At 43.2% G+C, this 23,952-nt stretch overlaps 1 protein-coding gene across 3 annotated transcripts in view; it reads left to right on the top strand.

Annotated features, from left to right (window-relative positions):
• Nucleotides 1–4,608: 4,608 nt before the first annotated feature.
• PATJ (PATJ crumbs cell polarity complex component) overlaps nucleotides 4,609–23,952 on the top strand; it is a 161,639-nt gene continuing 142,295 nt past the window's right edge. Inside the window, exons 1-6 of one of the 3 annotated variants that reach the window (XM_060206315.1) lie at nucleotides 4,609–4,841; nucleotides 15,844–15,932; nucleotides 18,401–18,457; nucleotides 19,173–19,339; nucleotides 21,034–21,216; nucleotides 23,348–23,487. In XM_060206315.1, the coding sequence (XP_060062298.1) occupies nucleotides 18,436–18,457; nucleotides 19,173–19,339; nucleotides 21,034–21,216; nucleotides 23,348–23,487 (512 nt within the window). In that variant the 5' untranslated portion in view covers nucleotides 4,609–4,841; nucleotides 15,844–15,932; nucleotides 18,401–18,435. The remainder of the gene's footprint in view (nucleotides 4,842–15,843; nucleotides 15,933–18,400; nucleotides 18,458–19,172; nucleotides 19,340–21,033; nucleotides 21,217–23,347; nucleotides 23,488–23,952) is intronic. The other 2 variants (XM_060206313.1, XM_060206314.1) reach the window with 2 other exon arrangements.

Here is a 23,952-nt window from a genome sequence, read left to right as displayed (position 1 = left end):
TACTAGGCTGGGAAGATAGTATAATGGTTATGCAAAAAAGACTTTTATGCCTGAGGTAGCAAAAGTCTCAAGTTCAATCTCCAGCACTACCATAGGCCAGAGCATAGCAATGGGGAAAAAACAAACAAACAAACAAACAAACAAGAATTTCAGGTAAGAAGGGAGGGAGACAGCATAATGGGTATGCCAAAGACTTTCATGCCTGAGACACTGAGGTCCCAGGCTTGATACCACCACAAGGTAGAGCTGAGTGGTTTTTTGATAATAAATATTTATTTATATTATATATTATATGTTCTTATATATAGTCATAATACACACACATAACCACACACTCAGGTCAGAGCCAAAAGATATTACATTAAGAGCACAAAGATATAGACCAACTCTGACTGAATGTGGAGGAGATGGATATGTGGTGGGAAGTTCAGAGAGTTGAGACTGGAGGTGAGATCTGAACTTGGCCCTGGAGAAAGGGTGGGGCACACAGGTCATTCTAGACATAGGAAAGGGGACAGTAAACTTTAGAAAACCTTAGAGTGCTGATTCCAAGGACAAACAGGAGGAGAGCTGTTTGGCCAGAATAAGATTCTTGGAGAGGTGGGAATATAGGTTGAAGAGTTAGTGAGAAAAGGAATTTAAACTCTGTTTCATGGTCAATTGACAGTCACATTATTTTCTGAGAAAGAGGGACTGTGTTTATAACCATCAAATGCTAGGGCAGTAAGGAAAGACCCAATGCTTACTGGGTGGTAAGTACTTTGAGATATATATATTCCTGAAGATTCTGGCTTCATTCTAGTTTGTAATTTAATTTAATGTGTAATTTTTTTCTCTTAATAGTTTTCTGGCTTCTTACATGCTGCTATCATCGGTATAGTACCATTGGAAAAAGTTTAGTCAAGCAGCTGTTGTCCTTGCTAGGTTGACTTTTTCAGTTAAAATGACAGAGACAGAGAGGCAGAGAGAAAGGAAAAAGAAATCACAGGCCTGAAGCTTTTTCCAATTCAGTGGGAGCTGACTTTAACCTAGGTTGCATGCAAGACAAAGCAATGCACTTTCCAAGTGAACTATTTTGCTAGAATATACTATATATAATAAATAATAGCTGACATTTCCTTTAAAAGAACCAAACAGTAATCTTAAAAAGTCCTGGGTACATGATCTATATGACAAGTGTACTTTTTTTTAAAACTTAAAAAAAATATTATTCCCTTTTGTTGCCCTTGTTTTTATTGTTGTACTTATTATTGTTGTTATAGCCATTGTTGCTGTTGGATAGAACAGAGAGAAATGAAGAGAAGAGGGGAAGACAGAGAGGGGAAAAGAAAGACACCTGCAGACCTGCTTCACCGCCTGTGAAGTGATCCCCCTGCAGGTGGGGAGCTGGGGGCTTGAACCAGGATCTTTATACCAGTCCTTGTGCTTTGCATCACCTGCGCTTAACCTGCTGCGCTATGGCATGACTCCCAACAAGTGTCCTTTTAAAAATATATATATTTCAACGGCATAAGGATCCAGGTTCAAACCCCCGGCTTCCCACTTGCAGGGGAGTCGCTTCACAGGCGGTGAAGCAGGTCTGCAGGTGTCTGTCTTTCTCTCCCCCTCTCTGTCTTCCCCTCCTCTCTCCATTTCTCTCTGTCCTATCCACAGCAACGACATCAATCATAGCTACAACAATAAAACAACAAGGGCAACAAAAGGAAATAAATAATAAATATTAATATATATATATATTTCATGTTATATTTTAAATGAGTGATATATGGAGAGAGAGAGGGAGAGGAAGACCAGGGCACTGCATAGCTCGAAGGATTGAACCTAGGACCTTGGAGCCTAAGCATGAAAGTCTTTTTGCAGGGAGTCGTATGTAGCACAACAGGTGTGGTGCGAAGCGCAAGGACCGGCATAAGGACCCATAAGGACCCAGGTTTGAGCCCCCGGCACCCCACCTGCAGGGGCGTCACTTCACAGGCAGTGAAACAGGTCTGCAGGTGTCCATCTTTCTTTCTCTCTCTCTGTCTTCCTCCCCTCCTCTCTCCATATCTCTCAGTCCTGTCCAACAACGATGACAACAATAACTACAACAATAAAACAAGGGCAACAAAAGGAAATAAATAAATTAATAAATATTAAAAAAAAGATTTACTTCTTAAAAAAAAAAAAAAGAAAGTCTTTTTGCATAACCACTGTGTTAGCTCGCCCACCGTGACAAATGTCCTAATGTTGCAGTTGTCTTACAAATATGTCTGAGTTTCCTTGAGAACAGGTATTCCATTTTACTTTTTATATATATAAAAAAAAAAGGCCAATCCCAGTGCTCAACAAATACTACATTTATGTAATAAACAGTACTGGAAGGATAGACTCTTTGTATTAGTAATGTGAATTGCATTGGGCTAAGTAAAATGTCTTTAAAATTTTATGTACTTACTTATTATTGGATAGAGAGAAATTGAGAGTGGAGGGGTAGATAGAGAGTGAAAGAGACAGAGACACCTATAGCCCTGTTTCACCACTCACAAAGCTTTCCCCCTGCAGGTGGGGACCAGGGGCTTGAACCTTGGCCTTGTGCACTGCAATGGGTGCACTTAACCCACATCCCCTGTCTCCTTAAATGCCTTTCATCAAAATTCTAAAGTGAGGGGGCCAGGTGGTGATACACTGGGTTGAATATGCATGTTACTATGTGCAAGGACCCAGGTTCAAGGCAGTAGTCCCCACTTGCATGGAGAAAGCTTCATGAGTGCTGAAGCAGTGCTGCAGGTCTCTCTCTCTCCCTATGGCCCCCATACCCTCTTGATTTCTGGCTGTCGGTATCCAATAAATAAAGATAATACAAAAATATTTAAAAAATTGTAAAATAAGTGAGCAGAGTAATGCCACTGTAAGGTTTTTTATTTTATTTTATTTTTTTTACCAGAGCCCTGTTCAGCTCTGGCTTATGGTAGTGCGAGGGATTGAACCTGGGACTTTGAAGCCTCAGGCATGAGAGTCTCTTTGCATAACCATTATGCTATCAACCCCCGCCCTAAAATGTTTTTTTTTTTTAATTTTTTAACCTTTTTAAAAATTTTTATTTATTTATTTTCCCTTTTGTTGCCCTTGTTTTTATTGTAGTAGTGGTTATTATGGTTGTTGTCTTTGTTGGATAGAACAGAGAGAAATGGAGAGAGGAGGGGAAGACACAGATGGGGAGAGAAAGACACCTGTAGACCTGCTTCACCGCCTGTGAAGACACTCCCTTGCAGGTGGGGAGCCAGGGGGCTAGAAATGGTCCTTGTGCTTTGCACCACGTGCACTTAAACCTCTGTGCTACCGCCCCACTACCAATGATTTTTTTTTTCTCTGTAAGTTCTAAATGGGCCTTTCTCACAATCACATTATGATATGGAGAACAGAAATGTTAGAATACACAGGGTCAGGCGATGGCACATGTGCTGTAATGTGCAGACTCAGGCACAAACCTGTGGTATGACAACTTCACAAGCGGTTAAGCAGTGGTGTAGCTGCCTCTCTTTCTCCCTACCTCCTCTCAATGTCCCTGTCTCTGTCTAAGAAATAGATAAAGATAAAAGTAGATATACAGTGATGCCAATACTAGAGCTAGCATCAGAAAATTCTTTCTGGGGCCCAAACTTTGGGTAAATCTTTTCACCTGGAGTTTCTTCAGAGAATAAACGAGATAGTTCACAACATAGTTTCCAGCTTGGGGCAGGCAAATACTGCCAGATTCAAGTCTTAGTTTTCTCAAATATTAAGAAGGACTGGGGAAATAGCATAATGGTTATATAACAGATTTCCATGCCTGAGGCTCTGAGCTCCCAGGTTCAATCCTTAGTACGATCATAGGTCAGAGCTGTGCAGTGTTCTGGTAAAAAAGAAAAAAGAAAAAGAAAGAAAGAAAAAGAGAAGATGGGTAAGTTAACATTCCCTCTTACCCCAGTTACCCAGTTGCAGATCTTAGAATTTTATATGAGGTGGCCCAGGAGGTGGTGCAGTGGACAAAATGTTGGACTATTAGCATGAGGTCCTGAGTTCCATCCTGAATAGCCCATGTTCCAGATTGACATACTGGTTCTCTGTCTTCTCTCTTCCTTTTCAATTTTTATTTTATTTTATTTTAATTTAATTTAATTTAATTTTTTTTTTTTTTTACCAGAGCACTGCTCAGCTCTGGCTTCTGCTGGTGTGGGGGATTGAACCTGGGACCTTGGAGCCTCAGGCATGGCAGTCTCTTTGTGTAACCACTATGCTATCTACCTCCGCCCTCTCTCCTATCTTCTCCCTCATAAATTAATAAAAAAAAAAAAGGTTTTTTTTATGTGGGCTCAGCAGATAAGAGGACACACTAGGGATGGCAGAAAGGGAATAAATAGGGGACAGGCATCTAAACAGATTTGAACAGATCCTTTATGGATCTCTTTTAATTTCATTCTCCCCTTGATCCTAAGAACACCTGTCCAACCAGCTCTCCCTACTTCTTTTGTTCATGTCACCTACTCTGGGCACTAAGGTATTAAATCTGAGACCCCACCTTTCCAAGGAGCCTTTGAACTTCCCGCGCTTGAGGGGAGCGGGTGGGTGGGGAAGGAAGCCCACCGACCTGCCTGCCTACTCTCCCTCCCTAGAGGAGCTGCCCCAGTGGCTGCAAGGTCCCCGCCTGCCACAGGGCCACTGGGGCCCCGCCCCAGGCGGGGAGGGTCTGTGCACCGGGAGGGCCTGCCAGGTGTGGCGGTTTCCCTGGGCCTCTCACTTCCGTCCAGGTGTGAGGGCCGACGTGGAGCGCTCCTGCCCGCCCGGCCGCCCCTGGGCGCCCCCGCACCCCTCTGCCGAGCCAGGTAAAGCGGGGGGTCGCGGCCATGTGGGGGGCGCGCTGCGGGGACTTCGAACCCGGCGCCTCCCCTGCTCCAGCTGCGCCCGCCGACCCGCCCGGAGGAAGGGGGACACCGGGGTGGAGGGGACATCGCGGGGCCCTGGGGGGCAGGGGTGTGGGGTGCATGTCCCCCGCCCCCCAGCAGCAGCAGCAGCCGGCCGGGGGACCCCTGCGTGGTCTCGACCCCCCCCCCCCCAGTCCCGGGGCTGGCTGGAGGCCTTGGAGCCTCTCCGCCTCGGCCCAGCCCTTGGCGCCTCTCAAATCTCGGCCCAGTTCTGTTCCGGGATTGAGCTGATCCGATTTGGCAGCCGCTGGGTGCTTGCGCTTAGTCCCGGGAGCTGGGCGGAGTGGCGGTGGGAGGAGCGAACAGGTGGAGCCCGGCTTTGGGGGGTCTGCGGGGGGGCGGTGGTGCTGACCGCAGGCCTGCTTAGGGGGCCACCTGGACCCCGGCCGCATCTCTGAGGCTGGCGACCCGGCCTGCCTGGGCTGTGCTGGCCTCACTTCGTAGATGGGAAGAGCCCAGTGGAAAGTGCTCCTGGCCTCCAGCCTTGGGGGGAAATGAACTAAATTAACTGTCTTCCTTCTGTAACTGCAGCTCCCAAGTTTCCTCCAGTCCTCCCCCCCCCACCCCCCAAGACTGCCTGTCCTCTCCCTCCCCGCGCACCTAGCCGGCGACATTCATTTCCCTCTGGAGTGTTGACTTGGCACTTTGTCTGTTCTCTAGATGGTTTTTGGTCTCTTTGGTTTTGTATTAGTTGTTGACTGGTTTGTCTCCAGGATTGAAAGGGCGGGGCAACTTCAGGACCTTTTTTTTTTTTTTTTTTTTTTTTTTAAATCTAGGTTACTTCTCACATACTTTTAGATTCTGGACATTCCTAGGCGCATACCAAACAAGTATTTAAAAAACAACAAGAGTTTCAGAAGCTTTCTGGAGAACTCCTATAGGAAAAACAACAACATAACTATAGCCCTTCTGGTGGACCTAGAAGAAAACAAAATCTTACTTATATGTTGAATGGTGATGCATTCTTTAAGCTTCTGTTAGCTCTTAGTGCTTTTGCGCAAACCTTTTTTTTTTTTTTTTTTTTTAAGGAAATCTAGGGAAGATTAGGGGTAAAAGCCCAAATCGGTGTGATTTTGCAGCATCAGAAAAAGTTAGATGAACTCCTGACTTGTAGCTAAAAGGATCTTGATATTTCTTGATTTCCCTAGAGGCTTATATAGGGACTACTACGAGTTCTAAATAATTGGAAAAATTAATAAATATTGGAATGGGCAAGTACAATGGATAGAATTTATAAACTGAGTTCTGAAGAGATGTGCCTGAGCTGAGATTTTAATACTAGCCATGTAAAATTTATTTATGTATCTATTTATTTGTGAGAGAGATAGGAGGAGAGAGAAAGAACCAGATATCACTCCGGTACGGTACATGTGCTGCTGAGAATCGAACTCAAGACCTCATGCTTCAGAGTCCAACACTTTAGCCACTGCACCACCTCCCAGACCACAGGAATAATATATATATTTTTCTTGAGACCTCATCCTTAGTTAAAGATACTTAATACATCCAAATCATTTACTTCTTGCTTTTATAGCTGTTAAGCTAGCCTCCATCCGTTGTGGGGAAAATGGAGAACATTTTCAGGAGAGGAACTAAAAGTGAACATAATCGCTCTCACTGCTGAGATACAGCCGCTAGTCAATAAAAATCAATGTTTTCCCACTTTTAGAAACTTGTGATTCTGAGACAGTGGTTCTGTAATATGTAATCCTAGTAATTGCTTTTTTTTTTTATTTAAAAGCATTTAATAATTATCCCAAGCCAATCAATCAGTCAGTCTGAATTAACGTGTTTTGTTAAAGTTTAACAGAAAATACATTAGCTGGAGAAATCTAAGTAGGGTTTCATGTGGTCAGAATCTGTTTGACTTTTCACGTCTGAGACTGAGGTCCCACGTCCAATCCCTTGCACTGTGTCTTAAGCCAGAGCAGAGCAGTGCTTTGGTTAAAAAACAAAAATCTATTCACTTTGTTAGCAAAAAAAAATTTTTTGGAATGTTTTACCCTAGTATTTGCAGTTGCTTAAACTTCACTACAGACACACACACACACACACTTTATATATATATATATATATATATATGTATATATATATATTGTTTTCTTTTTGTGGAGATTTGGATGTCTTTTTTTTTTTTCCCTCCAGGGTTATTGCTGGGGCTTATGAATGCCCTGCTCTTGGTGGCCAGTTTTTCCATTTTTGCTGTTGCTACTGTTGTTGTTATTGGATTGTTGGATAGGACAGAGAGAAATTGAGAGAGGAGGCAGATAGAAAGGGAGAGAAAGACAGACACCTGCAGACCTGCTCCACCACTTGCGAAGTGACCTCCCGCTGCAGGTGGGGAGCCCAGGCCTTGAACTCGGTGCACCGCCTGGCCCCTGAATGTCCTTTCTTTTTTTTAGGCACCTTAAACTTTTATTAGGGAAAATTGAGCTGAATGTCCATTTTTTTCCTTTTAAATATTTATTTATTCACTTTTGTTGCCCTTGTTTTATTGTTGTTATTGATGTCTCGTCGTTGGATAGGACAGAGAGAAATGGAGAGAGGAGGGGAAGACAGGGAGAGAAAGACAGACACCTGCAGACCTGCTTCACCGCTTGTGAAGCGACTCCCCTGCAGGTGGGGCCTGGAACTGGGATCCTTATGCTGGGTCCTTGCACTTTGAGCCACCTGCGCTTACCCTGCTGCACTACCACCTGACTCCCTGAATGTCCATTTTTAAGTCTCATTTTAGGATCTAGTGCAGATGGAGAGGAAAGGGGCCTTAATGGGGTAATGGAAGCGTAGGGAAACATCTGGTCCTAAGACCACAGAACTGGGCCTAGGAGTAGAATCCAGATCTCTGCATTTCAAAACTAGGAACCTGGAGATAGTTTAGCAGGTAGAGTGCATGCCTTGCCTCAGTGGGGCCCAGGTTTCCATCCTCAGCACCACATGGGAGCACTGTGGACAGCCCCAAAGGGGACTCTGGGTGAGGTTTTGGTGTTCTCTTCTGCCCCCAAGTACATGGGATAAAAAGTCAATCCTTGGTTTCTCTCCTTCCTTTCTTTCTTTCCCTCCCTCTCTCCTTCCCTCTCTTTCCCTCCTTTCCTCCATTGCACTGCTCAGCTCTGGCTGATAGTAGTGCCACAGTTACTTCAGTCCTTTCAGTTAGGGGCTGGGTACATGATCTAAGAGATCTAAGCATGTGAGATATGTCCCTCTCCCTCTACACACACACACACACACACACACACACACACACTCTTTACACACACACACACTCTCTCTCTCTCTTTTGTCAGTCATTGGAGAAAACTTCCACCAACAGAAATATAAAAGCGGGGCCGGGTGGTAGCGCACCTGGTTGAGCACACATGTCACAACGCACAAGGACCCTGGTTCAAGCCCCCAATCCCCACCTGTAGGGGGAAAGCTTTGTAAGTGGTGAAACTGTATTGCAGATGTTTCTCTGTCTCTCCCTCTCTATCACCCCGTTCCTTTGCAATTTCTGGCTGTATCTATCCAGTAAATAAAATAAAGATAATAAAAAATGTTAAAAAAATGAAAAAAAAAAAGAAATATGAAAGCATACCAGGAAGGCATACCGTGAAACACTCATCACTCTGGCATCCTGGAGGCTGGGGATTGAATTCAGGAACTTGAGAGTTCAGTGCCTCATCCACTGTATTCTCTACCCGGATGCCAGGAATATACTTTTGTCGTTGTTTGTTTGTTTTCCCACCAGGTTTATTGGCTGGGGCTTAGTGCCTGCACAACAAATCCAACATTCATGGTGGCCATTTTTCCCTTTCTCTTATTTGAAAGTACAGAGAGGAATTAGGAGAGAAGGGGCCTATAACGAGGGAGGGAAGGGCAGTTGGTAGATAGCATAATGGTTATGCAAACAGACTCTCATGCTTGAGGCTCCAGAGTCCCAGGTTCAGTCCCCCACACTACCATAAGCCAGAGCTGAACAGTGCACTGGTTTTAAAAAAATAAAAAAGGAGAGAAAGAAACACCTCCAATACCTCTTTCCCCACCTGAAGCTTTCCACCTGCAGGTGGGGACCAGGGGCTCTCGAACCTGGGTCCTTGTGCATTGTAATATGTGCACTCAACCAGGTACGCCACCACCTGGCCCCCAGACTCAGTTTCTAACCCTGTATCAGCTTTTAAAATATTTCATTAAGGGGCTGAGGAGTTAGCGTAATGGTTATGCAAAGGGACACTCATAACTGAGGCTCCAGAGTCCCAGGTTCAATCTCCCATACCCTCATGAGCCAGAGCAGAGCAGTGTGCTGGTTTAAAAAAAAAGTTGTTATTCTTCTCTGGGTGAGGGTAGATAGCATAATGATTATGCAAAGAGACTTTCATGCCTGAGGGTCTAAAGTCCCAGGTTCAGTCCCCTTGCACCACCATAAACCAGAGTTGAGCAGTGCTCTGATAAAAAAAAAATTTTTTTAAATATTCCACTAGGGCTTGGGAAATGGTACAGTGTGCAGGGCACTGAACTGGAAGATTAAGTCCTGAGTTTAATTCCTGGCATCCTATGTGCCAAAGTTTGTTCTTTCCTCACTTTCTCCCTTTCTCCCTTTCTCCCTCTCCTTCCTCCTCCTCTGTTTTGTGTTAAATAAGTAAACTCTTAAAAAATAATAACTGGAGGGCAGGGGAGATAGCATCATGGTTATGCAAAAAGACTCTCATGCCTAAGGCTCCAGAGTCCCAGGTTCAATCCCGTGCACCACCATAAGCCAGAGCTGAACAGTGCACTGATTAAAAAATAAATAAATAACTGGAGGCCTAGTGGTGGTGCAGCTAGTAAAGTATACACATTACACTGCACAAGGACACATGTTTGAGCCTGACCCTCATCAAATTGAAAGAAGCTTTGGTGCTTCTTTCAATTTTTTTTTTAAATTTTATTTATTCCCTTTTGTTGCCCTTGTTGTTTTATTGTTGTAGTTATTATTGTTGTTGTCGTTGTTGGATAGGACAGAGAGAAATGGAGAGAGGGAGGGGAAGACAGAGAGGAGGAGAGAAAGGTAGACACCTGCAGAGCTGCTTCACCGCCTGTGAAGTGACTCCCCTGCAGGTGGGGAGCCGGGGTTCGAACCGGGATCCTTATGCCGGTCCTTGTGCTTTGCGCCACCTGCGCTTAACCCGCTGCACTACAGCCTGACTCCCGCTTCTTTCAATTTTGGTGCTTGCTTTCTTTCTGTCTCTCTACCTTCTCTGTCGAGACAGAGAGAGAGGGGGGGGGGAGAGAAATATTCCATTTGTTGTATGGCTATGACCATAGGAATAAGAAAAGACTCAGCCCACTCAAAAACAGAAGTTGAGAAAGAAGAACAGAAAGGGAAACGCAAAGCAGAATTTGACTGAGTTTGGAGTCTTGCACCAAAGTAAAAAGCTCTGTGGGGAAGGTGAAGGGAGATGTTCAGTTCCACTGTAAGGGGGTGGGGATAGGGACATAGACCTTTGGTGGCAGGAATGGTGTTAGTATACCCTAAAATAAATAAATAAATAGGGAGTCGGGCGGTAGCGCAGCATTTTAAGCATAGGTGGCGCAAAGCGCAAGGACCTGCATAAGGATTCCGGTTCGATCCCCTTTCTCCCCCCATCTATCTTCCCTTCCTCTCTCCATTTCTCTCTGTCCTATCTAACAACAATAACTACAACAACAATAAAAAATAACAAGGGCAACAAAAAAGGGGAAAGTAAATAAATTTAAAAAATTAAAAATAAATAAATACTCATGGTATTATAATACATTCCTCCATTTATATCGCTCTGTCTCTCTGTGCGTCTCTTGCTCATTGGCCTACTGGAAACTACTGGGTATCATTCTTTCTCCCCTTCCCTTCCTTCCTCCCTTCCTCAACTACAGCTGTCTGAACAGGGCTCCCCGTGGCATTTTAAATGTTCAGATAATGACTGATGTAGGTAGCTCATCACAAGTTAGAATCAACTGTACTGTGTTTAAACAAACGTGGACTTTTGTGCTGCAAGCTCTGTGAGTTTCTTATCCCAGCAAATAGGTCAGAGCACTTAGTGTGAGGATCCCTTGTGACTAGGTGAGGCAGAGACTCCATCAGCTGGATGTGCTCCTGTGAAGTTACTTGAATTTTTTCCTTCTGTCTTCATCTATACTTAAGGCTTTAGTTTCCTAACAGTAATTTTCCAGTCCTGCTTTATGGACTTAGGTTAGTCAGGAGTTAGTCTGTTACTCACATAAGTGTGAGTCAGGAGGTGAGTGGACAGACAACCAATTTCTTTCTTAGACCTTATGAGGGGGATAAGTCTACCATGATCCACCCAGAAGATAATGTAAAACTTTGCTTTTTGGTTTTTACTTTACTTTCATAATGGTTCTATTTCATATGCATTCTAATGCAGGTGGTGTTATTAATATAGCTTATAATTCTAACAAGTAAGTTGAGATAGATGGGGTCAATATATTTATTGATGGGAATGTATGTTTAAAATAACTTAAAGGCCACTAATCTTATTACCAGAACCACCTTTTAAAATAGAAATCTGGACTCAATATTTTCTTGCTTAAAAGCCTTTAATTATTTCCTGTTCCCTACAGGATAAAGGCCAGCCTACTTAAGAGACTCTTTCAAAGCAGTCTACGTAGTAAGGTGGTGTAATGGGTAGCACTTTAGACTCTGATTTCAGCCATCGGTGACTTCTTACATTTATCAGTGGTGAAAAATTAGGACCTCCCTGTAAGCCTAGTCTTTCAAGGAATCATATTTTTGTGCAGTAAAGTACTAGACATTATGAAATTAAAGAAAAATACACAATTGAAGGTTGAGGGTATTTATTTTTATTTTGCCACCGGTGTTATTGCTGGGGTTTCGTATCAACAGTGTATCTATCTGTCACTCCCAGTGACCAATCCCCTCTTCCCCTCCCCCCTTTGTTTTTTTCTTTCTATTTTATTCAGTAGGACAGAGAGAAATTGAAGGGGAGATGAGAGATAGAGAAGGAGAAGGAGAAAGATAGATACCTATAGACCTGCTTCACCACTTACAAAGCAGGTGCTCGAACCCTGGTCCTTGCACATAGTAATGCGTGTGATCAACTGGGTGTGCCATCTCCTGGCTCAGCTCTGGTTTATGGTGGTGCCAGGTATTGAACCTGAGACTTCAGAGCCTTGGGCAGGAGAGTCTCTTTGCATAACCATTATGTTATCTACCCCCGCCTTTTAAAAAAAAATTATTTATAAAAAGGAAACATTGGTTTGAGCCCCCAGTCCCCACCTGCAGGGGGAAAGCTTTGTGAGTGGTGAAGCAGTGCTGCAGGTGTCTCTCTGTCTCTCTCCCTCTCTATCACCCCCTTCCCTCTGGATTTCTGGCTGTCCTTATCCAATAAATAAAGATTTAAAAAAAATTAAAAACAAAAAGGAAACACTGACTAAACCATAGGATAAGAGGGGTACAACTCCACACAATTCCCACCACCAGAACTCCGTATCCCATCCCCTCCCCTGATAGCTTCCCTGTTCTTTATCCCTTTGGGAGTGTGGACCCAGGGGCATTGTGGGATGCAGAAGGTGGAAGGTCTGGCTTCTGTAATTGCTTCCCCACTGAACATGGGCGTTGACAGGTCGATCCATACTCTCAGCCTGTCTCTCTCTTTCCCTAGTGGGGAAGGGCTCTGGAGAAGTGGAGCTCCAGGACACATTGGTGGGGTTGTCTGTCCAGGGAAGTCTGGTCGGCATCATGCTAGCATCTGGAACCTGGTGGCTGAAAATAGAGTTAACATACAAAGCCAAACAAATTGTTGACCATTTTTTTTCCTTCATGCAATTCTAAAATACTTTTTTGTTTTTGCTTTTCCTCCAACTTGCAAAACCCATACTAGGTTATTTAGAACTAGTCACTGTTTTTCGAGAAAGTCATGTACTTTTTTTTTTTTGCCCTTGTTTTTATTTTTTATTGTTATTATTGATGTCATCGTTGTTAGATAGGACAGAGAGAAATGGAGAGAGGAGGGGAAGACAGAGAGGGGAAGAGAAAGATAGACACCTGCAGACCTGCTTTACACTTGTGAAGCGACACTCCTGCAGGTGGGAGCTGTGGGCTCGAACCAGGATCCTTATGCTGGTCCTTGCACTTCGTGCCATGTGTGCTTAACCCACTGAATTCAATCCCCAGCCTCCAGGATGCCAGAGTGATGAGTGTTTCACGGTATGCTTTCATATTTCTTTTTTTTTTTTCATTTTTAAAAAAATTTTTTATTTATTTTATTTACTGGATAAAGACAGCCAGAAATTGAGAGGGAAGGGGATGATAGAGAGGGAGAGACAGAGAAACATCTGCAATACAGCTTCACCACTTACAAAGCTTTCCCATTACAGGTGGGGACTGGGGGCTTGAACCTGGGTCCTTGAGCATTGTAACGTGTGTGCTCAACCAGGTGCACTGCCACCCGGCCCCGCTTTTATATTTCTGTTGGTGGAAGTTTTCTCCAATGACTGACAAAAAGAGTGTGTGTGTGTGTGTGTGTGTGTGTGTGTGTGTGTGTGTGTGTGTAGAGGGAGAGGGACAAATCTCACATGCTTAGATCTCTGATTATGTATTCAGCCCCTAACTGAAAGGACTGAAGTAACTGTGGCACTACTATCAGCCAGAGCTGAGCAGTGCAATGGAGGAAAGGAGGGAAAGAGAGGGAGGGAAAGAAAGAAAGGAAGGAGAGAAACCAAGGATTGACTTTTTTTTTTTTTTCCTCCAGGGTTATTGCTGGGCGCGGTGCCTGCACCATGAATCCACTGCTCCTGGAGGCCATTTTTTCCCCTTTTTTGTTGCCCTTGTTGTTGCAGCCTCGTTGCGGTTATTATTGCCATTGTTGACGTTGCTTTGTTGTTGGATAGGACAGAGAGAAATGGAGAGAGGAGGGGAAGACAGAGAGAGGGGAGGGAAAGATAGACACCTGCAGACCTGCTTCACCGCCCGTGAAGCGACTCCCCTGCAGGTGGGGAGCCGGGGGCTCGAACCGGGATCCTTACGCTGGTCCCTGCGCTTTGTGCCACGTGTGCTTAACCCACTGCGCCACCGCCCGACTCCCAAGGATTGACATTTTATCCCATGTACTTAGGGGCAAAACCTCACCCAGAGTCCCCTCTGGGGCTGTCCACGGTGCTCCGATGTGGTGCTGAGGATGGAAACCTGGGCCCCACTGAGGCAAGGCATGCACTCTACCTGCTAAACTATCTCCAGGTTCCTAGTTTTGAAATGCAGAGATCTGGATTCTACTCCTAGGCCCAGTTCTGTGGTCTTAGGACCAAATGTTTCCATTACCCCATTAAGGCCCCTTTCCTCTCCATTTGCACTATATCTACAGAATCTGAACCGCTGGGGGCTATGTCTGAGCCAGGTGTGGTCAGCAGCCCACCAAGCCCTTCTGGTTTCTCTGGTACCTGCCCCAGCAGGAGAGCCACTCATCTGGGACTGTGGCATGTGTCGTTCAGACTGGAACACTTCTGAGAGTAAAACTGGAACACTTTACGAGGATGACTGCCGGGGAGATAGTAGAGCGCTTCTGCAAAAGACTTGCATTCCTGAGGCTCACAGGCCCCAAGTTCTGTCCCTAGCACCCAGCTGAGCAGGGCTCTGGTAAAGATAAAAACAAAAACCTGAGCAGGCCGAGAGTATGCTCCGGGCAAGAGGTACCCCCACGCTAGCCCTGCGAGTCACCACAGAGCAGCTGTTTCAGTCGTGTTGGACTATGCTCTTCTATAGAAGAGGACAGTGCCACTTGTGACGTTCTGTTATTAACGCCATTACTTGTGGATGGGTAATTGTAACGGTTGCAAAGTTGAAATCCTGAACACAATAGAAATGTGTTTGCGATGCTCAGCTCAGCAGTTCTTTAGAAAGATCTCATTGAACCCTGTGAACTTTGTCGAAAAATACATGGATCTTCTCTAAGTATCAACAATATCCCTTACTAGTCATTACTATGCTTTCTTGCTTAATGGCCTTGGTTTGTTTATTTATTTATTTATTTTTAATAGAGCACAAACCAGCTCTGGTTTATGGTCATGCTCGGATTGAACCTGGGACTTCTGAGCTTCAGCCATGAGTCTTTTATTTTTTCTTGACTTTTTGAGATTTGTCTAGGAGAGGAAAAAATGAGAGAAAGTGCTATCCATGCCATGCCGAGGTCTTTTAATTTCTTTTTCTCAAAGCAAAACTTGGCTCTGGCCTCCATAGCAGCAGGGGGCTGAGCCTGAATTTCAGGGTCTCAGATATTAAAATTGTTTTGCAAAACCACTGTGTTATTTTAACTTATACATTAAAGTCCTTTGCATAACTACAATGCTGTCTCCCTCACATGCTTAATGACTTTGAAATATAAGATGGAAGATAAAAGTTTCACAGCCTTTTTTTATTTTATTTTATTTTTTTCCTGAGCACTGCTCAGCTCTGGTTTATGATGGTACGGGGGATTGAACCAGGGACTTTGGAGCCTCAGGCATGAAAGTCTCTTTGTATAACTATTTTGCTATCTACTCCGGCCCCACAGGTTGCCTTTGTGACCAGGACTGATGTCAGAATAGTTTGAGTGTTTACTACTCACAATTCTGTGTTGACTTATTGTAACAGCATACCACTAGTGAAACTGACCACTTTGGAATTGTCATTTGGTTATAGAAAAGGGTTTTAATTACATTGTATTTACGTTAGCTTGAGCACATCAGTCACTGCTCAGATCTGGTTTATGGTGGTGCAGGGGATTGAACCTGGAACTTTGGAGCCTCAGGTATGAGAGTCTTTTTGCATAACCATTATGCTATTTATCCCGCCCAGGATGGTCATGTTTTGACTGTTAGGTGATTATTAAAATATATAGTTCAACAAGTTTTGGTGTTTTTTTTTTTTTTTTTTAAATTTCTTTTCTTTATTTGATAGGACAAAGAAATTCTGAAAGAAGGGAGACATTGAGGAGGAGAGAGAAGATTCCTCCCTGCAGGTGGGGGAAGGACCCAGGCTTGGAGCAAGTAAGATTGTTTTTTCTTTCTTTTTTTATATTTTACTTACTTTTTTATTTATTGGCTAGAGACAGAAAAATTGAGAAGGGCTGGGGAGATAGGAAGGGTGAGAGGAAAAGACACCTAGAAAAAGAAAAGGAAAAGACAGGCCCTGCTTCACTACTTGTGAAGCTTCTCCTTACAGGTGGGGACCCTGGGCTTGAACTGGGGGCCCTGTGTACTGTGATGTGGATTCAACCAGGTGTGCCATCTCCCAGTCTCTGTTTTGTTTAAATATTTTATTAATTTTTCAAGTAAATTTCTATTTTTTTACACCACCACTGACACTAACAAATTTTGGTAGGTAAGTAGATCGGTTAAATGGAATGCCGATCAAAACAGATTTTTTTTTCCCTGTACCTTGAAAAACTCCTTAAAATGTCTTCCCACTCACATTTCTTCTATCCTACCCAGGTAAACAGATCTATAACTAAAAAATCTGAATATCATATGAGCGGAATCAGTGTGTGTGTGTGTGTGTGTGTGTGTAACCAGGGCCTTGTAGCACTGGAGTCCCCATGCCCCCATTCTACTCCCTCCATGACACCTCCACGCCATGATACCTCTTGTGGTACCAGGGCTTGTGCCAAGGCGATGTGGCAGGCAGCTGTGCTTACCACTGTACCACCAAGGCACCTGCTATGCCAAGGCTATTTGTATAGCAAATCGTGTGTCCTAACCAGTGTACTCTCTCTCTGGCCCCTGTATCTGTTTTTTTTTTGGTCTCTTTTCTTATCAAGATTCATTCATGATGAATATAATGTAATCTTTTCCCCTGCTGTATGATCTGTAGATACCACCGTTTGTTTAATCCACTTCTCTGTCATCTGGGTTTTCTAAATTTAAAAAGTCATGGATGCATATGTGCAGGCGTCTGAAAACCTGTTGTCACTACCTTTGGGAAAATGTCTAGGAGTAGGAGTGCAAGGTCATATAGTAAGTCTGTTTGTAATCTTTTTTTTTTTTTTAGAGTTTTTTAAAAATTTTTTAAAAAATATTTATTTTATTTATTCCCTTTTGTTGCCCTTGTTGTTTTATTGTTGTAGTTATTATTGTTGTTGTCGTTGTTGGATAGGACAGAGAGAAATGGAGAGAGGAGGGGAAGACAGAGAGGAGGAGAGAAAGATAGACACCTGCAGAGCTGCTTCACCGCCTGTGAAGCGACTCCCCTGCAGGTGGGGAGCCGGGGCTCGAACCGGGATCCTTATGCCGGTCCTTGTGCTTTGCACCACCTGCGCTTAACCCCCTGCGCTACAGCCCGACTCCCTGTTTGTAATCTTCTAAGAAACTGCCAAGCGGTTTTCCAAAAGGCTTGCTGCTGATGCCGACTAGACTTCCCTGGACAGACAACCCCACCAATGTGTCCTGGAGCCCCGTTTCCCTAGAGCCCCACCCCACTAAGGAAAGAGAGAGACAGGCTGGGAGTATGGATCGACCTGTCAACGCCCAACGTTGCTTCCCTATCAACGGGGAAGCAATTGTAGAAGCCAGACCTTCCACCCTCTGCATCCCACAATGATGCTGGGTCCATACTCCCAGAGGGATAAAGAATAGGAAAGCTATCAGGGGAGGGGATGGGATATGGAGTTCTGGTGGTGGAAATTGTGTGGAGTTGTACCCCTCTTATCCTATGGTTTTGTCAATGTTTCATATATATATATCTTGCTGCATTGTAAATTCCTGTCCTTAGTGTATGAGAGTTTCCGTTGTCTCACATATTTGCAACCCTTAGCATTGCCTCTTGTTCTACTTTGTAGCTGTAGCCATCTCAGTAAGTAGGTGTGTCATGGTATCGTTATACAGTAGCTAGAATTTACATTTTACAAAGCCTACACTTTTAAAAAATATTTATTGGGGGTCGGGTGGTAGTGCAGCCAGTTAAGCACACGTGGCGCAAAGCGCAAGGACCGGCGTAAGGATCCTGGTTCGAGCCCCCGGCTCCCCACCTGCAGGGGAGTCGCTTCACAGGCGGTGAAGCAGGTCTGCAGGTGTCTGTCTTTCTCTCCCACTCTCTGTCTTCCCCTCCTCTCTCCATTTCTCTCTGTCCTATCCAACAACAACAACAGCAGTGACAACAATAAGAATAATGACAACAACAAGGGCAACAAAATGAGAAAAATGGCCTCCAGGAACAGTGGATTCATAGTGCAGGCACTGAGCCCCAGCAATAACCCTGGAGGCAAAAAAAATATTTATTTATTAATGAGAAAGATAGGAGGAGAAAGAACCAAATATCACTCTGGTACGTGTGCTGCCAGGGATTGAACTCAGTACCTCATGTTTGAGAGTCCAATGCTTTATCCACTGCACCACCTACTGGACCACAGCTTACAGTTTTTGATGAAAATTTCTGATGTTTTCTTTAATTTTTCTATAAGGCCATAGACACATAATACAATACTGGCAATTCACCTGATGTGTTTTAAATTTTCCTTTAGGTTTCTTTAAAAGTGGTTGATGAGAATATTTCGAAATGCCTGAAAATCCTGCAACAGGTATGCTTAGAAGTAGACTGCAACCATTGAATTAGTTAATGATTCAGAAAGGGAATAGAAGGGAGTTGGGCGGTAGCGCAGTGGGTTAAGCAGGTGGTGCAAAGTGCAAGGACTGGCCTAAGGATCCTGGTTCAGGCCTCCGTCTCCCCCCCAGCAGGGGAGTCTCTTCACAAGTGGTGTCTTATCTTTCTCTCTCTCTCTCTCTTTTTTTTTTTATAAATTTTATTTTATTTATTTATTCCCTTTTGTTGCCCTTGTTGTTTTATTGTTGTAGTTATTATTGATGTCGTTGTTGTTGGATAGGACAGAGAGAAATGGAGAGAGGAGGGGAAGACAGAGGGGGGAGAGAAAGACAGACACCTGCAGACCTGCTTCACCGCCTGTGAAGGGACCTGCCTGCAGGTGGGGAGCCGGGGGCTCGAACCGGGATCCTGATGCCGGTCCTTGAGCTTAGCGCCACCTGCGCTTAACCCGCTGTGCTACAGCCCGACTCCCTATCTTTCTCTCTTATCCCCTCTCTGTCTCCCCCTCCTCTCCTCTCTCCATTTCTCTCTGTCCTAACAATGATGACATCAATAACAACAACAATAATAACTACAACAACCATAAAAAAAACAAACAAGGGCAACAAAAGGGAAAATAAGTATAAAATTAAAAAAAAATGGACTAGAAGATGGGATTTACCTTGTACTCTCATTTTCCTTCTTCCAACAAGACAAACTGCAGGTCCTGCAAGTTCTTGATCGCTTGAAAATAAAGTTGCAGGAGAAGGGGGACACGTCACAAAATGAGAAACTCTCTCTGTTTTCTGAGACCCTAAGAAGTCCTCTCTTCAACCAAATACTCACACTGCAGAAGTCCATCAAGCAACTGAAGGGACAAGTAAGTTGAATCATCAGGCTGTGCATTTTGACATACTCAAACCGGCAGAGAAAGATAGCAGGAAATATTTCTACTCTCTCTAAATTCATTCATTCTTTTCCTCCCTTCCTTCCTCCCTCCCTCCCTCCCTTTCTTTCTTTCTTTCTCTCTCTCTTTCTTTCTTTCTTCCTTAAGATTTTATTTATTTATATGAAAACAGGAGGAGAGAGAAATACCAGACATCATCACTCTGGTACATGTGCTGGCTGGGGATTGAACTCTGGACTTCCTGATTGAGAGTCCAATACTTTTATCTACTGTGCTACCTCCTAGACCACTCAAAATACTTTCTTCAAAGGATTTATTTATTTATTTATTTGTATCTGTGTGTGTAGGGGGGGAGGGGAAGACACCAGAGCACAAAGAAACTCTGGATTGTCAGTTTTACCCCATGGTCTTGCTTTATCAGCCAATCATATTTGGTTGTCCTGTGTCTCCTGATCACAGGCTGTCCTTCTGTATTCCTTCTCATCATATTGAAGCGACCCAGTTGTCACTAACGTTGGGAAAGTTGCCTAACCAAAATATATCAGATTTGTGAACACAAAAGAGATAATCTCTTAGAAGAGTGTCCAAAGGACTAAAAGAGTCTGTATGTCGTATTGGGCTCGTAGCAGGCACGCAATGCTCTCTCTCTCTTTTCTGTTATATTTTATAATTATTTACCTAGTTTATTGCCACTAAGGTTATTGCTGGGGCTCTGTCTTTATGATGCTGGTACCATTCTTGGTGGCCTTTTTTTTTTTTTTTTTCTCTCTCTCTCTTTGACAGAACAGAGAGAAATAAAGAGGGAGGGAGGGAAGGAGAGGGAGAGAGAAAGAGAGATAGCTGCAACATTGCTTCGCCACTGGTAAAGTTTCTCCCCTGTATGTGGCGACCAGGGGCTTGAACGTGGGTCCTGGCATAGGAGAACGTGTGTTTTATTCCCCCTCACCCAGCCCCTTTTTGTTATGCTCTACCGATAGATCTTTTTGTGGTTCCCCTGGACTTATTATTATTATTATTATTATTATTATTATTATTATTATTATTTACCACAGCACTGCTCAGCTCTGATTTATGGTGGTGCTGGGTACTGAACCTGGGACTTTGGAGCCTCAGGCATGAGAGTCTCTTTGGATAACCATTATGCTATCTACCCCCACCCAGAACACAGTATCTTATACACACGTGTATGTGACAGGAGATCCATGAATATGTGACATGCAGACAATTACATGCATGCTACTATCCTGAGGTAATGAGAGGGGGGAAGGATAGGAACCACTCTGTATGAAACTAGATAAAATTCATAGCCTTTTAAAAATTTCTTTATTGGGAGATTAATGCTTTATAGTCAGTCGACAGTAAATACAATAGTTTGTATATGCAAAACATTTCTCAGTTTTCCACATAACAGTACAACCCCCACAAGGTCCCTTGTCATCCTTTTCCAGGACCTGAACTCTGTACTTTGGTGCAATAAACCAACTCCAGTTCAGGTTCTACTTGTAAAACACATTTTTTTTTTTTTTATCTGTAGCTTATTTTTATGTCTATCTATTTAACATGCACAATTCCATATGATGTGAGTAAAATATATCCAGCCAGTAGAAATATTTTAGTTTCAATAGGCTTCTGCTGATAATCTTTCTTCTTTTTTCCTTCTCCAACAGCTCAGCCACATACCTTCAGATTGCTCAGCCAACTTTGATTTTTCTAGGAAAGGTCTACTCGTGTTCACAGATGGTGCTGTTCATCATGCAAATGCCCAGAGAACTTCTGTATCTGGGTTATTTCCGTGGGCCCCTAAGTTGGGGAATGAAGATTTTCACTCAGTCATTCAACAGATGGCTCAGGTAAAATTGTATGTTGTCATGGGGAACATTTAGCTGTGACCTTCCTGTGTTATGTTAAAGAAAAAATGTGCAGTCCTTTTTTTTTTTTTTTTTTTTTGGTCTTGAAATGTGTTGCTTCATGTTTTTGTTTGTTTGTTTGTTTCATGCCACCGGTCCTTGCACTTTGCACCACGTGCACTTAACCTGCGGTGCTACACATGACTATTTCTTTTTAAAAAATATTTTATTGGAAGTCAGACGGTAGCACAGCGGGTTAAGCGCACGTTGCGCAAAGCTCGAGTCCCGGACTCCCCACCTGCAGAGGAGTCACTTCACAGGCGGTGAAGCAGGTCTGCAGGTGTCTATTTTCTCTCCCCATCTCTGTCTTCCCTTCCTCTCTTCATTTCTCTCTGTCCTTATCTAACAACAAAGACATCATAACAACAATAACTACCACAACATTAAAAAAACAAGGGCAACAAAAGGGAAAATAAATAAATATAAAAAAAAATCATGTGTATAGTAAAGGGGGTTATAGATAATGACTACAATATGATGATTCCATATTGTCAGGAAAGAGATTCTTATGAGTTTGGTCATAGGAGGAAAATAAATATGTTTTACTAAAGGTGATGAAACTCCTATGAAACTGTGAAATCTTATACTAAGACAATAAATGGCATTTAGATCTAATGTAGTTTGGAAAATGTAGGGAAATGTGTAAGTGGATTCTAGCATTATACTACTACCTTCTAAAAAATCAAATAGCAGACAATTGGATTTTTGGTCATATTGGTTTTGATTACCTCATCGTTTATTCAGGGCCTAAGAAAATGAAACTTGAGTATGAATGTGAAAGAGAATGTCTTCAGCTGTGTCATAGTTGGGCCTGGGTAGTGGCACACCTGGTTGAGCGCACATGTTACAGTGCACAAGGACCAGAGTTCGAGCCCCTCGTCCCCACCTGCAGGGGGAAAGCTTCGCAAGTGGTGAAGTAGCGCTGCAGGTGTCTCTCTTGTCTCTCTCCCTCTCTGTCACCCCTTCCCTTTCGATTTCTGTCTTGTCTGTATCCAGCAGATAAATAATGATACAAATGTTAAAAAAAAAAAACTGGTGTCAAAAGTTTATATGAAGAAAATAAAATGTTGAAAAAAAAGAATGTCATAGTTCAGTAGTGTTCTATACTTAATCCCTCCACCCTCCTCCTTTTTTTTTTTTTTTTTTTTGTTGCCAGAGTTATTGTATTACTCTACTCCTCTCAGGGGCTTTTGTTTTCTTTTTAGACAGAGAATGAAAGAGATAGACAGACAGACAAGAGGAGAGGCACTGTCGTATCTTTCTGGCCCCCACAGAACTTTTCCTCTGAAGGCTTTCCCATATGGTAACCAGGCGCTTCGAATCCAGGTCCTTGAGCATGGTAATGTGTATGCTGTACCTGATAAGCCGCCTTCCAGTTCCTATTTTATTTTCTTTTAAAAACTATAACTCTTTCCTTTATTTGATTAGAATTATTTTCTATGTTTTTGTGATGCTTTTGGGGGAGTAATTACATTTGTGAGGTCCTCATTGCTAAAAATTAGGAAATGAACGAAAGCAATGATTCAGGTACCACTTGTTTGAGTGGTGACCTTTCCATAAGCTTGAAGTAGGCCAATACAATGGAGTAGGAACTCATCACAATAGAATTAAAAAATAGAACCCTAAAAAAATGCAGCTAGTTTCAATTTAAGCTCAATTGCAATATATCCCGTTTACTTTGCTTATTTAAAAGTATATTTCGCATCAAGAGAATTTAGGGGACTTCAGTGTAAAATGCAGTTTTGAATTGACTGTGGGAAAAGATGTTTTTCTCAGGAGTTTTTCACCCAGCTTGGGATTCATCTCCTAATGTGAATGAAGTGTGAAAATACCTCTCTGATTCCCTAAGGCTGCTGTGTGTTCCTGCCTCATTCTGCCAAAAGTAATTATTTCCCAGAAATAGTTTGTTATTATAGTGCTGAGTTTGTTTGGTTTTGAAGAGAGATGACTTAGGAAAAGCTATTTTTGTGCTATTCATAAAATAACATTTTTTAAAATTCCTTGGAGAGCATATGCTGCTTAAATGTACTTTGCTGATTTGTTTGTTTGTTTGTTTGAATTTCCCTGTTCTTAGGGCCGGCAAATTGAATATATAGATATAGAGCGGCCTTCAACTGGAGGTCTTGGCTTCAGTGTCGTGGCTCTGAGAAGTCAACATCTGGGAGAAGTGGATATCTTCGTGAAGGAAGTGCAGCCAGGGAGTATAGCGGACAGGTGAGGTTGATGTTCCTTTTAGATTTCATTGATTTCCCCCCTGAGAATCCTGAAAATGTTATAAAGATAATATGAAGTTGGTGGGGCCAGTCAGGAGCCCAGCGGGTTATGCGCACATGGCGCAAAGTACAAGGACCGACATTAAGGATTCCAGCTGCTCCCTACCTGAGGCAGGTCGCTTCACAATCTTCTCCCCCTCCTTTCCTCCTCTCTCCATTTCTCTCTGTCCTATCCAACGACAGTAATAACAACAACAATGATAAACAACAAGGGCAACAAAAAGGGAAAAAATAGCCTCTAGGAGCAATGGATTCGTAGTGCAGGCACCGAGCCCCAGCAAGAATCCTGGAGGCAAAAAAGATGAAACAGTAAATATAATAACTAACATTTTCCCTCTGTGTTGATTAGTTCTTTTTTTGTAGGTGTAATCATAATATGTGGGGTGGTAGTCTACTTAAGAAGAAT

Source organism: Erinaceus europaeus, chromosome 13 (assembly GCF_950295315.1).
Source record: "Erinaceus europaeus chromosome 13, mEriEur2.1, whole genome shotgun sequence".
Classification (NCBI taxonomy): Eukaryota; Metazoa; Chordata; class Mammalia; order Eulipotyphla; family Erinaceidae; genus Erinaceus; species Erinaceus europaeus.
Note: the sequence above shows the minus strand (reverse complement) of the source record. Positions and strands in the feature narration are given on the sequence as shown.